This window comes from Rosa chinensis, chromosome 5, assembly GCF_002994745.2.
Source record: "Rosa chinensis cultivar Old Blush chromosome 5, RchiOBHm-V2, whole genome shotgun sequence".
Classification (NCBI taxonomy): Eukaryota; Viridiplantae; Streptophyta; class Magnoliopsida; order Rosales; family Rosaceae; genus Rosa; species Rosa chinensis.
In genome coordinates this window covers 11,218,831-11,232,905 of record NC_037092.1, presented here as the reverse complement: position 1 = coordinate 11,232,905, position 14,075 = coordinate 11,218,831, and the positions used below count along the sequence as shown (strand labels likewise).

Here is a 14,075-nt window from a genome sequence, read left to right as displayed (position 1 = left end):
AGGCAGGTCTACCCTGACTTAATGAGGTTTTAGTGGCTGATTGTATGAATTGATGCTAGAGGGGTGTACTCTTTTTTACTGGCTTTGTTCAAGCAGAATTTCTAATGAGGCCACCTTAACCCCAAAAGTTATAATGACCTTATGTTATTAATAAAAACTTATATTTGATCAACAACAAAAATATAATAATTAAAAAATAACATGTAACTCCAAGTTAACCAACAAATAGGTTTCTACTTTCTAGCATTAAAATATGAAAACACGAACAGCTACTTAGAAACATAAAACTACTGCCATGCCATAATTTAAACATACATGCTTGAAAAAAATTTGTTACATGCGTACCTTGTCTGCCTTGATATTTTGCTTACAACTTGTTATAAAACTTTGCTAAGAACACAGCAAAGTAAGACAAAAAAAATTTTCTTTCTATATTTTTTTTTTGGCTTTCCAAATTTGAGAAGTGCAGTAGCGGTGCAATGATCAAAGTAAAACCAAACGATGAATGTTCAAGCGAGCAAACCTCCCTTTCAATTTTCTGATATATTTATATGGAGTAGGCTGCAATGAACCAACACATTTGTAGACCACCAGATGCCGTCTGCTTTTCTGTTAGACTGACCAAGTCAACTCACATAGGACAAGTTTGATGAAACTGTAAAGTATGAAGTTACCGCAGGGGCTTTTAGGGGAGAAGGGGAGAGGCAGCTGCATCGAGGAGGAGATAAGATTCCAAGAGCCGTCGTCCTTCATCTCTACAAAATGCCAATCTGCAAAGGATATCTCATTTTACCGAGAAGATTGCGACCTGCAAAGAAAGCCCACTGTATTTTGAAAACCGAGTTTCAGATTATCGAAATAGGGCGAAATAAGGCAAATCCTTGTAAGTATTGGCTGCCGGAAGGAAGGAGTAGACTCAGGTTTTGTGACTATCTCTGCTCCGATTTGTTGTTGTTAGTCTTTTTTTTTTTTTTTTGGTTGTTGTTAGTCGTTTAGTATATGGAGGAAATGTGAAATTGAAGGGAATAAGAAATTGCATCTGCCGATTTTGGGATTGAGCATGGAGTGGTTTGATTTCTGATATGGGAATCTGCATTCGATTAATTATGAAAATAGTATAGACATTATGCTTAATGATGAGATTCTGGGTTAGTCTCGATGTTAAGTGTTACATTACAAGTTCCTTGAATTGAGATTCTGGGTTATTTTGATATAACGCCGTGTCGTGTTAGATTCTACAATTTTCATATCGAATATAATAGTTTATGCCATGGATTTGATTAAGTTGTTCAAATTTGGTTGTGTTATTCATGCGTTTGTTTGATTTTGATGAAAGAATTTAGCTTTATGAAAACTTTGGTTATGTTAGTTGGCTTGGTGGTAGAATCAGTTTCATTGCATATGAGTGTGTTTTTGTATGATTCTGGTGGCTGTTTATCTGATGAACACTCTATTCTGGGTTTAATAGTGTTTTTGGTAGTCAGAAAAGTGTGAGTTTTATCTACAACTTATAGTTATCTATGAGCTTTAAAAAGTTTCAGAAGAAAAGTTATCTTTCATACCTGTGTGTTTTGTTTAGTATGTTTCGTTTTAGTATATGTCTGTGTGTTGGTTATGACCAGGCTGTGTATCTATTAAATTTATAGGGCTGCTCCAACTGCGCTGTCGAAGAGACATGCTGATGGTTCATTGCCAATTGAAGATTTCAACATAGTACTTGAAAATCAGAGTGGGAAGAAAGTACAAATGGGATCGGAGACTGATCAGCAGTATGATTTAATCAGGGTTCAGTAATTTCTGTTCTCAAGTTAGATCCTTCTATGAGAAATTAAGGGGATGCAATTCCATTTTGAGTTTGAAGTAAGATTTGAAATGTTGTTTGACAGGGCAATCATGATGAGCCTGATGTTACATACCAATGCAAAGCAACTGATTAAAGCACAAAATTACAAAGATGCAATGGAAGTGCTCAGCATGGAGGAGGTTTGTTACTGGTGCCTTTTTGCAACGATAGTTTCGTTCATATGAAATTTGCAAGTTACTTGGCTTGTCCATGCTTGTTACAGTAGCTTATGTCTCCTAAACTCTGTGGTTTGTATTTTCTTCCTTTTTTTCATTCTTGTAGGAGGCTTTCTCTCTGCGATCCATCGGTTATTAAGGTGAGTGAGTTACTTTATTGTAGACATTGTGTTACTATGAAGTACATGTGGCTGTGTAACTTTGACAGTTAAACTATATCAATCTGCCTTTCACTTTGTTAGATTGGTTTCAATATGAGTGTATAACATTCGCCATGTTTTGTTTGCTTTTAGCTGGTCGATAATCCTTCTATACTGCAAATCGATATGGTTTGGTGTTATTTCATGCTTAGAGACATCAACTGGCTCTCAGTGGCAAGAATTCGCCTTGAGAAAGCCAGAGAAGGTCTTGAACGAGCTCATGGAAAGGACTCTTCTCGTGTTAGACTCCTTCAGGCAGGTCGTTATCCAGAGCGTGCACTGTGACTACTTCTACTACATATCTGAATGTTTGTCTACACTACGCAGGTCTACTTACTTTGTTGATTCTCATTATAGATATTTGATACTGGAGCTGCTGGAAGGGGTGGCGGCGTATCACCGTGGTCAGGTTGATAAGTCAATGAAGGTGTTGACTTCTGTACAAGAGTTGTTCACCCAGGTAATTGGAAAGGAGAAGGGCCATGTCATGCACTGAATGTTTGCCTCTCGTAGATAGGATTATGGAGGTCCAAACTTATAAAATGTACTTCAATTTACAGTCAAGTCTTCTCTTCGTACAAATGCAAAGTGCACAAATTTTGTTTAAAAAAAAAAGATGGATTTCCTTTTTCAAGTTTCCACAGAATTTATCAAGCACATTTTGCTGGTATTCTATGTCTCCCACTTTTCTGAGTGAAACCATTAGTTTCAACAAAATCCAATTAACATGTATTTTTGGTTGTGGATTCCAGCTTCAGGTGCTGGATGAATCTCTTTCTCTTGTGATGATTATGGGCTTCAGAGAACGAGATACAAAAAGGGCACCGAGGATGAGCAATCAAGATGTTTCCATCAGCCCTGTATAGTCGTTAGTCATCCTAAGAGTTTCTTGACTTTGCAGGTTTGAAAAGGAGCTTGCTGCTGAAGCACTATGAGGAAATGACAGTGGAGAAGGCATTCGATTTGACAAATCCACAGACCAATTCTTCCATACAGGTGACTTGAACATTTTTGTTTGAACACTATTTGAAGTTTATTTAGAGAATGAACACTATTAAATTTATTTACTTGCAGCAACATCTTGAATCGAGGAAAAGTAAACTACAGTGCCAAGCAGTAGATGCTTCAGTTGAAGCTTTTGTACGCATGGCCTTTGACAGATCATTAGGTACATAAAACAGATGTTATTATACTTGGTTTATGTTTGTGAGGCCAAATCGTGCTCACTCTGATGTTTACAACTTTGTGTTCAGCAGTCTTAGCTTTGCAGGGTGGAGGGACAATGGACCAAGCAATCTGTCCACTGCTCTCGGGACAGGCACCAAACACCACAGATGCAGCTAACCAATCTGAGGCAATTCCTGCAGTCAATGCTAACAACAATAGTCAATCTGATGTTGCAATTGACATTGCAAATTCTCTTGCGTCAATGCTTGATAATCAAAATGGTCAAGTTGGAGGTCCTTCAACGTCTAGTAATGCATCAGAGCGTGATTCAGAAATGGAAAGCCAACTTGCTGAAGAACTAGCACAAGGAGATGCTTTCACTGACTATGATATTGAAGTTACTAGACAAGGTGAAGTCATAAGTGAGTACTTAGCTCTACTGAATTCAGCGGGAACAAAGTGAATATCACTCTGCCAATAAGAATTGCGACTTTAACAACCATGCATGTACATGTATAATAACAATAGGTCAAGGATCTAGTTATGGTGATGGTGTTCCAGATGATCAATGTCTTTGATCCGGCATTTTCCCGACCGTTCCAAGACTAATATTGGTGCCATGTAGTTTATCTAACCCGCCTTTCACCATTTCTGGAATTATAAAAAAGCATATTTGCTGCTTTTAAGTAAATGCGGTATAAACATGGTATAAACATTCTGATTTACTAGTATCAATTCAGGATGTGATATCCATCTCGAAATATAAGGGCAACAATGTTAGAGGACAGTCAATGACTTGTGAAAGGTGCAAAAGAATACAAGATTACATGAGGTTGCCTATCATTAGCATTCACAAAATTTTCTGAATTTATAAAATGTTATTTCTCAGATTCATCATTGGAATGAGATTCACTGTCTATGACCATAACTATCTGCTTAATTTTAGATTCTTCATCCTCAACTTGGGTTTCCTTGTAATCCTTGGGAAGTACATTACAATTAATGGTCTGCCATACCGGTCTCTCTGACTGGAATAATCTGTTGGTTGAAAGTAGCCATTAGATTCACTAAATAGGGAGACAGAGGGAAAAGAGATAGAGGCTTACGGATGCTTGCAAAGTGTGGGGCATTTAATTGCAACTGCATACTTGCAGGTGGATATCTATGTAATTGAACTAATCATAGCTCTCAGCTCTGAGCATACAAATCTCACCTGCAAAATGCATATAGAGTAAGGAGAAGAGGGATGGGAACAGAAAAATGAAAACTAAATAAAGTTCATAGCTTCATATTTCAGTATCTCGAAGCTGTTTTGTAAGATCACAAGTGGTTCCGTTCGTATATTAATGAGGATGATACCTGTATGAAAAGAGCATGTTGATAATGAGAATGTGTCCATCTATATCAACGATAACAAGAAAATGCGCATATATCAATCAATTCAGTTTTATTTCAATTATTTTGCATAAATCAGTTGTCACTTGTCAAAGACAAAGTTTTTTACAACTAAAGCAATTAGACCATGATCACAATGCGCTATCGGTTAATATTCACAGTCAAAACAATATTCAAAGTGGAAATACTATACAAACTAATTCCAAAGTCAAAAACTAAACATGGGTTTGTAACTTTCTGCAAGAAATTACAAACCTTAACATCAATAGCCACAACCATTTTCAGACATAATAAGCAAATTTGGGCAAAAAGGAATACCGATCAAAACACCAAGAAAGATTAACACTCCAAAGCAACCTTAGAAGCAGTATTGAAGAAACAGGAGGGAGATTTGCTGAAAGTACCAGTTGTCTTATTTAGCACCTGCAGTCACAACAGTGAAGATAGCTTCTTCCTCAAACCAGTCACCTAGAATATAGTCGTAACTCGTAAGAAAACATAGATAGGTCCAGTCTTGCATTCTCAAGCACTTTCCAAATCCGAATTAGGTATTTAAAGATCTTGAATTTACAGCAGAAGGATCCAATTCACAACGAACTGATGCTTGCTTTAGAAGAATGCATCCACAAAAGGCAGCAAAGGAAAAAAAAATATATATATGCCTCAGACTTGGACTGTGACTAACCTCAAAACCTTCTCAGTGTCTGGGCGATTCTTCTTCTTCTTCAGAGTAAGATCAAGGACTCAAAATCGATCAAAGCTTTCACCCCGTAATCACTGCAGGCAGAAGAGAACATTTCAAGACAGTCAATGATATGCAATTCTCAAAATTCCAAACACATACAACCTCTATAATTCTAGACACAAAACTAACAATCAACAACACTTTCGGTCAAACCATAGCACATCAAAATCATACCCCAAGGTCTAGCTGAACCAATAACCACAAACCACATTCCAAGCTAAGCAATTCTCAAAAGGCAAATCAGCATCAACTAGATTTGCTTAAAAATTAAAGCTCGCGTCTTGAAAAGTTGGTGCGTGTTCATCCTCAGATCTAAAAGAAACCCCAAAATCAAACTCAGAAAGAGATCCCAATTTGGGTTTTACCCATTACCTACAAATTGAAATGGAGAGAATGATTACCCATTCGTGCTGAGCGAATTTGCTTTGCTTAGACTGTGGGTGGTTTTGAAGAGGGTGGCGATTGTGCACTGGTTTTGGAAGATGTGGTGGTGCAGCACTGCAGCACAGGCAGTGGGCGGAGAGTATTGGAGTGCGATGAAATGATAACCCAGACCAAATTATAAAAGCGATATGCCATGGCTGATGGAGATCGGCAAGTAAGTGGAGGACTGTGGTGATGGGAAGAGAAAAGAAATGAAACTGATAGCTAAGCTAAAATGGGGGACTTGGAGGGAGGTCCAAAATTAAGAGGGAAGTGAAATTGCACAAGCTGCTGAACGCGGGATGTTGAAATGTTAAATTTGAATGCCTTTTCCAATTCGTTAGAGCAAGTGCACCCGTAGTCAAGAAAAGGCAAAGTCGAAAAGTCAAGAATTTGACCAGTCAAGTTACTATTCACTGCCACTGGACATGGGTTTACACCCGTTGTTTTTCTTGCCCGGTCAACACTGTTCATTATTATATAATTTTAGGGGGTCTCGAAAATCGACTTTTTACACATACATAATTTGGGAAAACTTCCTTCATGAAAGTTATAGAGATCGTTGATACAATCTCGTGCATACGTGGAACGCAATATTCGAAGTTCGTATGAATTTATTATGAATTTTTGAAATCTGAAAATTTTCCATAAATAGCCAAAAAAAAAAAATTCTATTTTGTTTAAAAGGATCTTAAATTTTCAGTTTTTCATTTCCCCCCCTCCAGTTCTCTCTCTCGCAGCTGCACCAGACGAAGGTCCGACCCGACCCGGATTTTTCTCCGTCCTCCGGCCAAGGACCCGGCCCCCCCCCGAGGTCGCCTCACCTCATCCGGCCGCTTCGTCGCCTCAGCCCGCCCAGACGCTGCCCCCAGGTGGAGATCGAAGCAACCCCAGGCGGGTATGCTTGCTGTTGCTGCTTCAGTGTCTGCTGCTGCTGCCCCCGAGGTCGCCTGACCTCTTCTCTCTCCTCCTCCTGTCACCCACGTTTGGGTGTGGGTCGAGCTAGCACAAGCCTTGGCTGGGCAAGGAAAATGTCATGGGTATGACTATTTTCTTGGCTGTAGTCAAGAAGGGGTGGGTTTTGCCCGGTTAAAAAACCAACGGTGCAAGTAGGGAAATTGAGAGCAAGGTCACCACATCAGATTTTTCTTGACTATGACTATGACTATGACCTCTGGTGGACTTGCTCTAAGCAAGTAATTTTTTTTTTTTTTTAACACTAGCATCAAGACTTTAAGAGTTATATGCTTGTCAGTTTGTCACTGTATGTGATTTTGATTATACATTGGTTTTGGGTCGGCAATTAACGTAATTAGTTAATTACCAATCACGGATCATTGGATGAAATAATTGTAATATTTTATGTCTACTGTAAAAAATTCAGTTAATTTTGTTTTCATATCGACTTCCATCAATTCGCTCTATGCCTCTATCATAATTTAATAGTACTATAATTATACATTAGATTCCTATAAGGATAACCGAGACTTATTATTAAATTTTGTAACTATTACGTTAACTGATGTCATATTTGCCAACAACCATGCCAATAGTTTCAAACGACATGTGTAATTACTCGGTTGATACATCTAAAATGTCAAAAATGAAATTTATCAATTTGGTTACTAAAAAGTAATATCAATGTGCCTACTTACCTACTAGTATTGTATAACGTGTTCATTACATATAAGAATATGTGGACTCTCAAAAGTGACAACGGGATGAAAACTTAATTTGGAAAAACCGACCGTTGGATGAGTGGATCACATTGTTTTATGGATGTGGTAACAAATTCAGCCAATTTAATCATAGCTTCGACTTCAATCCACTTGGTCAGCTGTAATTAAATTTATAAAACAATACCTATATTCTATATATATTAGGTTTCTCAAAGGGAAACCCTATCAAGACATATGGATACGGAGAAACCGACCACTAGAAGAGATGAGTGCAATATATAGGCCTCATCATATGGCCCTTGGGCTCCAAGCACGCCCGGCCCGGCCCTTCCATTAGGGCGGGCCGGCCCGACCCTTTCTCAAATAGGGTAGGGTAAGGGTCATGCAAATGAAACCCGGCCCTACCCTACTGCCCGGCCCGATTGAGCCCGAAAGGGCCAAGCCTAGCCCGGCCCGGCCCTAAAATTTATATTTTATTTTTATTATTTTTCTATATTACATATTTACATAAAAAGAAATAAGAAATATGTTATTTTAGAGAATGTGTATTAGATTGAACATTTGAACCCAATTAATTTATGTAAATCTAATTTTTATATCATACACTCCAAAGAGAATGGACACTAATTTTTTTTATAAATCTATATTTATAAATCATACACTCCAAAGAGCAACCTCTATCAATTCAAAGAAAATGAGAAAATCAACCGTTGGATGTGATTATTACAATAAATTATGCGTGTGATTAAAAATTTAGTCAATTTCACCATAGTTTCGAACCCGATCGGATTGGTCAACCATATTCACTTGTATGTTTTCTTGGTTGACAGATGGCGTGACAACCGCAAAATGTGCTAATTTTTTTACATCACATTTTTTTACATCACATTTTATCGATTTTTAGTTACGGATTTTTGGATCTCCCAAAATTCTCATATGACTAGTAATGGGGTCTAACTTGTTTATTAGGTGTATCACAAAATTATACCTTCCAACAGCAACATGGTGGAGGAAATATAATTTACCAAAATTGACCGTTGGATGTTATCATGATAAGAAGATATGGTTATGGTCAAAATTTCAATTGTTTTCATCATCGTTTGAGTCTTGATCTACTGGGTCAACTCTAAATCCTAAATACCACATAAAACTAATACGCTCATAACCTGTCCTTCGCAATTTATTTTTTTGATATGTCAGCTTTCTCACTCTCGTGGGTATGGGCTATATAAACTAATATAAAAATTTCTAGAAGTTTATTTCCTCCTGATATAGCTCCCCTTAGGGAAGTACAAGTATATAGAGAGTTGACCACTTTGTCAAATGTCGAAATGACGGCGGATCTGGTTAATTTTTTTACATTCTCTATGCTATAAATAGATGGGTAATTTCAAATTTACCGATTTCCAGTTACGAATTTTTAGATTGCACAAAATCCTTATATGCCTAATAATGTGGTATTACTTGTTTATTAGGTGTATTGACAAATTATACATTCCAAGGGCAACTTGGTGGAGGAGCATAATTTATCAAAATTGGCCGTTGGATGTTATTATGATAAGAAGATATGATTATGGTCAAAATTTCAGCTATTTTTGTCGTTTTTGGGTCTTAATCTATTAGGTCAACTTTAAACTCTAAATACCATATAAAACTAATATGCTCATAACCTATCCTTCGCAATTTATTTTTTCGATATGTCAGCTCTCACACTCTTGTGGATATGGGCTATATAAACTAATTTAAAATTTTCTAGAAGTTTATCTCCTCTTGGTATAGCTCTCCTTAGGGAAGTATAAGTATATAAAGAGTTGACCACTTTGTCTGATGTCAAAATGACCGCGGATCGGGTTTGTTACAAAGTACCTATAAATACGCTATAAATAGATGGGTAATCTCAAAGTTACCGATTTCCAGTTACGAATTTTTAGATCGCACAAAATCCTTATGTACCTAGTAATGTGGTAACTTGTTTTTGTTTTTGAGGTGTATTACAAAATTATATCTTCCAAGAGCTTGGGTTATCTTTCCTTTTATGGTCTGTGAACTCATCTGTCCATTGATGTTTATGTGCACCAAGTTCTTTTTATTTTTTTGTAATAAACTAATAATATAGATGAAATGTTTAATTGTGATTTAGTTATTAGTTGAAGCATTCATGTTTTGGAATTGATACAATAATTTCTTCTTGCTTTTGTTGCTCTTGTTGAAAATTGCCCTCGATCTACATCAGAACTTCAGAAGGGGAAAATGTAGTATCATGAAGATTGGAATTAATAGCCATGTTGGGATGCATCTGATGTATGATAAACTACTCCAATCCAAAAGCAAATTTTGAGAAAGCAAATTCCGACCAAATTACATCATGACAATTTTGTAATGTTTTACTGCTCGAAATAAAAGCCTTTTATAGGAATGTAAAGAATTTCCCAATAAATCATTCTAAGTCACCACTTGAGCTATGAACCAATTTTGTGCTTCTAAGCATCACATTGTCGAACTTGAGAGTGTTGAAAACAATTCTCTTCTTTTGTCAGATTCCACAGAAACATCCCCTAAAAGAAACCTTTGGAAAGGATGACAATCACTGATAGATCTTCATGAGTCTAAATGTAAAAATATAGCACCCATACACCATTATAATTTCTCATCCAAGGGATGGCCTGCCAACAAAACATTTCCCTAGTCACAACGACAAAGCTTGGTAAAAAAAGAACGTAAAACATGAGGTAGAGATTGGAATTAGGAAGTACGGCTGCATAGGTCCTATAATCTTGGCAAGAATGACAGATTCAATATGGGACTCTGCAAAAGTCAAAACCTGGTTTAAGCATCTATTCCATCTAGGAAGTACTAACTAAATATGCTAAAATTCAGTTCATAAAAGGGAACGCATGGCAGCAGATTTCACACGTTTGTTTTCTTTCTTATATAAGTGAAAATCTGGAAGTAGCTATCAAAAGTAAGTTAAAGATATATCACCTTCTCATACATCTTTATGGCTGGTGTGTTTGATGCTCTCAAAAAGATCAACAAGGGGTTTAACTCCAAGCCAAGCTGGAAGACAAATCTGGTTTGAGTCCATGCAAACACCCATGGAATTGCCCGAAGATGTCCAATTCCAGCAGAGCTCTTTCTTCTTGAGGGGCGGCTTCCTATGTTGAGGAAGCCAAGCTCAGCCTGGGGTAGCAACTTCTTCTATAATAAAATAAAAGCACATCTGGCGCAAGTCGAGCTTTCATTAATACCATCCCAAACGTAGCAACTCTTCGGATCAAATCAGCAAGCCGACCATCAGCTAGGATCCCAGATCCACATGATTGCTGCGAAAAAATGATGGTTGTCAACTTGTCATTCAACATTACATAAGAAGTCTATATGCATGCAGATATGGCACATTTGTGTCTGCACAGAGAGAGAGAGAGAGAGAGAGAGAGAGAGAGAGAGAGAGAGAGAGAGAGAGAGAGAGACTATAAGTTCATCTGATGTGTCATAATACTCCGATAGATTAAAATCGCAAGGAAGATCCTCTAGAAGAAGCTCCAATTGTCTTCGTGTCTTCATAAGCTGTACCCACAGAACATACACATGTCACAACCCCAAACTTGGGGTATGAGTTAAGGGGTTCTCAAGTAAGAGCAAATGTGAATAAGACCAAGATCGATACAATCTTAGCCTAAAAGTATGAAGTACGTCGGGATGGACTTTGATTTGAAGAAAGAAATGTAAGTAACATTAAACCAAATGAAACTATATGTTAATCAAGCAACAAATACATTATCTGAACTTGAAAACTGTAGATGAAGAACTGAAAGCTGATGCAATAGAGTTATAATGAAAGGGAGACATAAGTGGGCTGGAGAGTTAAGGCATGAACAACTTAACTTTGAAGATTTACTAAAACTTCATTTCTGCAGCAATGAACTTGAAACTTTCCAGACTAAAAGTAACCATGGTAAAGAAAGACATCCTAAATTTGCAAGCAAATCGGAGTTCGAGAAGGAAGGATGCAGATAGACTGAACTGCCAGGTTTTAGAAAAATATTGCAGCAGCAAAGGCCACCAAAAAAATTCATTGTAAGTCCAAATGACAAGAAATCAGTTTTGAAACGAGCATTGGGAAATATGGTTCAATATACATAAAAACCAGAGGTTAAATAATTCAAGTGGAAGTTCAAATCTCAACAGAAAATCAAAGGAGACATTTAGAGTGCTGGAACTTTTCCAAATGCAGACCAAATTTGGAAAAATCACTGAAAATTCACTACACATCGAAATAAGACGAAACTTTCCAGATCCTTTGTTAACCAACAGAAAAGAAATATGTCAAAATTTCAGAATATTTGGAGGCCAATAAGTTGAGAAACAGAAATACCGAAGAGGGTTATGCTGCAGGGCAGTTTTTGCAAAATTCCAGCTGACTGACTTTTCTTTTGGAAGGAGCTACGGGTTCAAATTTATTTTGTTTTGGACGAAACTTGTTTGGAGAAAGTGTTGGAATGTCCAATTTTAAAGAAAACACAGCTCAGCTGAAATCAATATTGAAGGATGAATCAAAATAATAACCAAAAATTATGCTGAGATATAACTAGAGATTTCAAAAGCCAAATGGTGTCTTTATGCAACACTTTCACTATCTGAACAGATGATACACAATCATATAAATTAACTCAATCAAACTGAAATCATGAATCTAGCAACTGACCCTCAACAAAGTTAAATTCATTACCCAAGCACAAAAGCTGCAATGGTCACTAGACTATATAACACACTTAGACACTACCTAATTAAATCTACTACTTGAGCTCTGATACCAATTTTCTTGGATGGAAAAGTGATGATACAAATCTGATGTAAGCAATGAACAGGGAGGAGTCTCCAAGAACCATCTCAATTTAAAGAGGACAACCGGACAAGCATTCTCACTAATTAAGTTTGGTGTCATTTGGAAACATATCTGAGGAGCAAAGAAAATAAAAGTGAATAACCATCAGGGATGCTTCACAGAACTCTAAAACTTTAAAGTCAAGTCTTTACTGGACTATACTCTTTGTCAAACTTATTAGTTCCAATGCAGTAGACATGATTACCCAGAACTCTTTGTCAGCTTATAGTAATAAAAGTATGTATCGGAATTTGAAAACCCAAAACCAATACTTCGATGAGAATATCAAGTAATCTCAATCAATGTGTAAAGCACAAGATCATAGTTACGAAAGAGTTCAAACGGTTCATTTTCAAAATCCCCTAGGCTGAACTGTTGCTGCCTTAAGGTTACACTTCAATTGTGTCAAATTTGGTCTTTTTCTAAATTTCTCTTACTTGAGAACCCCTTAAGTCACACCCCCGGGTTTGGGGTGTGACAACACATGCATAAGTAACATAACAAAAACAAATGACTGTATAATCATTCCCTTTCAATCAATCTTCTAAACAAGCAAACATTGTCAGAATAAACAAGCTGTTCCAGAAAAAGGGTGGTACCACCCCAAACCAGCATCACAAAAATATAAACCAATCAAGCTTAGCTATGTATCCGCTAACAACAACTTGCTTGACATATTCAAAGCAAATAAACATACCTTGTCTTTTTATATTACCAAGAACAATTCTATAAGGAGTAATTGCAGATCTCTGAGTGGGCTTTGGCTCCAAAAGCTTATGGAAACTGGAACTTCCAACCTGGGACTCAGCAAACATTTTCCTTTTGGCAACGAGACTAGCATTACGAAGAGAGTTCTGGGATGGAGACTTTGCTATTGGAGATTTTGGAGATTCCGGACCATCCTAGCAAATGAGATAGTATAAAGATGACAACATATTGAGTTACTGCTACAAATTCCAGATTCAATACAATCATCCAAAAAGGAAAGGAATTTAGAGAATATGGGAACGAACCTGTATAGACGAAATTGTGCTCTGGTGGTGAGGTGAGGTGAGGTTTTCGGGGTCCGAGTGTCCATTGCCGCCTACAAATTGCCGTCATCGACTTACCAACACAGCTGCCAAACCATCCAAAATCAAACTGAATGACAATAATCAAAACCATCCGGATAACAAGAATGAGAGACCCAGAGTCGGAGGTAATTAGGCTGATTGGTGCCGGGATTGGTTTGCTCTCTCTCTCTCTCTCTGCTTTTAATCAGCTTCCGTTAAGGGGAAGAGATAACTCGAATGACAGATTAGCGAGGCAAATGACTTCAATACGAACCTGGGTTCGGAGATATTTCCGCAGGGAAAATACTAGAAACCCCTCCTCATTTTACCATCACGGCACAAAACTTACAATTAATAGAGACTTACCAGTCAACAAAAAATCAGCACTCTTTGTGGATCATAATTGGCCACGTCAGTGGGGCCCCTTTGGTCTACAAAACGTTTGGTTCATTGCAGACTCTTCCATCAAACAAATCAAACAAAAAAGAGCTCAACCAAAAGTTGATTGTT

At 37.3% G+C, this 14,075-nt stretch overlaps 1 protein-coding gene and 2 long non-coding RNA genes across 19 annotated transcripts; 1 reads left to right on the top strand and 2 right to left on the bottom strand.

Moving 5' to 3' along the window:
* Positions 1 to 607: 607 nt before the first annotated feature.
* Positions 608 to 4,037, top strand: LOC112167869. Of its 10 annotated transcripts, none has more exons than XR_005800206.1 (9): positions 608 to 920; positions 1,647 to 1,769; positions 1,887 to 1,983; positions 2,126 to 2,159; positions 2,372 to 2,478; positions 2,577 to 2,679; positions 2,972 to 3,215; positions 3,294 to 3,387; positions 3,473 to 4,037. XR_005800206.1 is itself a non-coding variant. In XM_024304961.2 (8 exons), exons 6-8 carry the CDS (start codon positions 3,159 to 3,161, stop codon positions 3,847 to 3,849), a joined length of 528 nt encoding a protein of 175 aa, XP_024160729.1. In that variant the 5' UTR covers positions 613 to 920; positions 1,647 to 1,769; positions 1,887 to 1,983; positions 2,126 to 2,159; positions 2,577 to 2,679; positions 3,121 to 3,158; the 3' UTR covers positions 3,850 to 4,037. The 10 variants fall into 10 exon arrangements, 3 of the variants coding, with proteins under 3 accessions (XP_040362717.1, XP_024160729.1, XP_040362716.1); XR_005800205.1 differs by having other exon boundaries at positions 610 to 920; positions 2,313 to 2,478; positions 3,121 to 3,215; XR_005800204.1 differs by having other exon boundaries at positions 613 to 920; positions 1,647 to 1,790; positions 2,313 to 2,478.
* A 132-nt stretch (positions 4,038 to 4,169) lies between these two features.
* LOC112167871 lies at positions 4,170 to 6,273 on the bottom strand. Of its 4 annotated transcripts, XR_005800213.1 has the most exons (6): positions 5,928 to 6,273; positions 5,701 to 5,838; positions 5,467 to 5,558; positions 4,746 to 5,249; positions 4,493 to 4,599; positions 4,170 to 4,424 (listed from the first exon to the last, which is right to left on the bottom strand). It is a non-coding gene; the product is annotated as an uncharacterized LOC112167871 (long non-coding RNA). The 4 variants fall into 4 exon arrangements; XR_005800212.1 differs by lacking the exon at positions 5,701 to 5,838; XR_005800215.1 differs by lacking the exon at positions 5,701 to 5,838 and having other exon boundaries at positions 5,037 to 5,249.
* Positions 6,274 to 9,913: 3,640 nt separating this feature from the next.
* On the bottom strand, positions 9,914 to 13,896 carry LOC112167870. 5 transcript variants are annotated; one of them, XR_005800208.1, is made up of 5 exons: positions 13,527 to 13,896; positions 11,100 to 13,415; positions 10,611 to 10,951; positions 10,382 to 10,433; positions 9,914 to 10,291 (listed from the first exon to the last, which is right to left on the bottom strand). It is a non-coding gene; the product is annotated as an uncharacterized LOC112167870 (long non-coding RNA). The 5 variants fall into 5 exon arrangements; XR_005800210.1 differs by having other exon boundaries at positions 9,914 to 10,433; positions 11,100 to 12,585; positions 13,211 to 13,415; positions 13,527 to 13,895; XR_005800211.1 differs by having other exon boundaries at positions 9,914 to 10,433; positions 11,100 to 11,195; positions 13,211 to 13,415; positions 13,527 to 13,888.
* Positions 13,897 to 14,075: the final 179 nt, after the last annotated feature.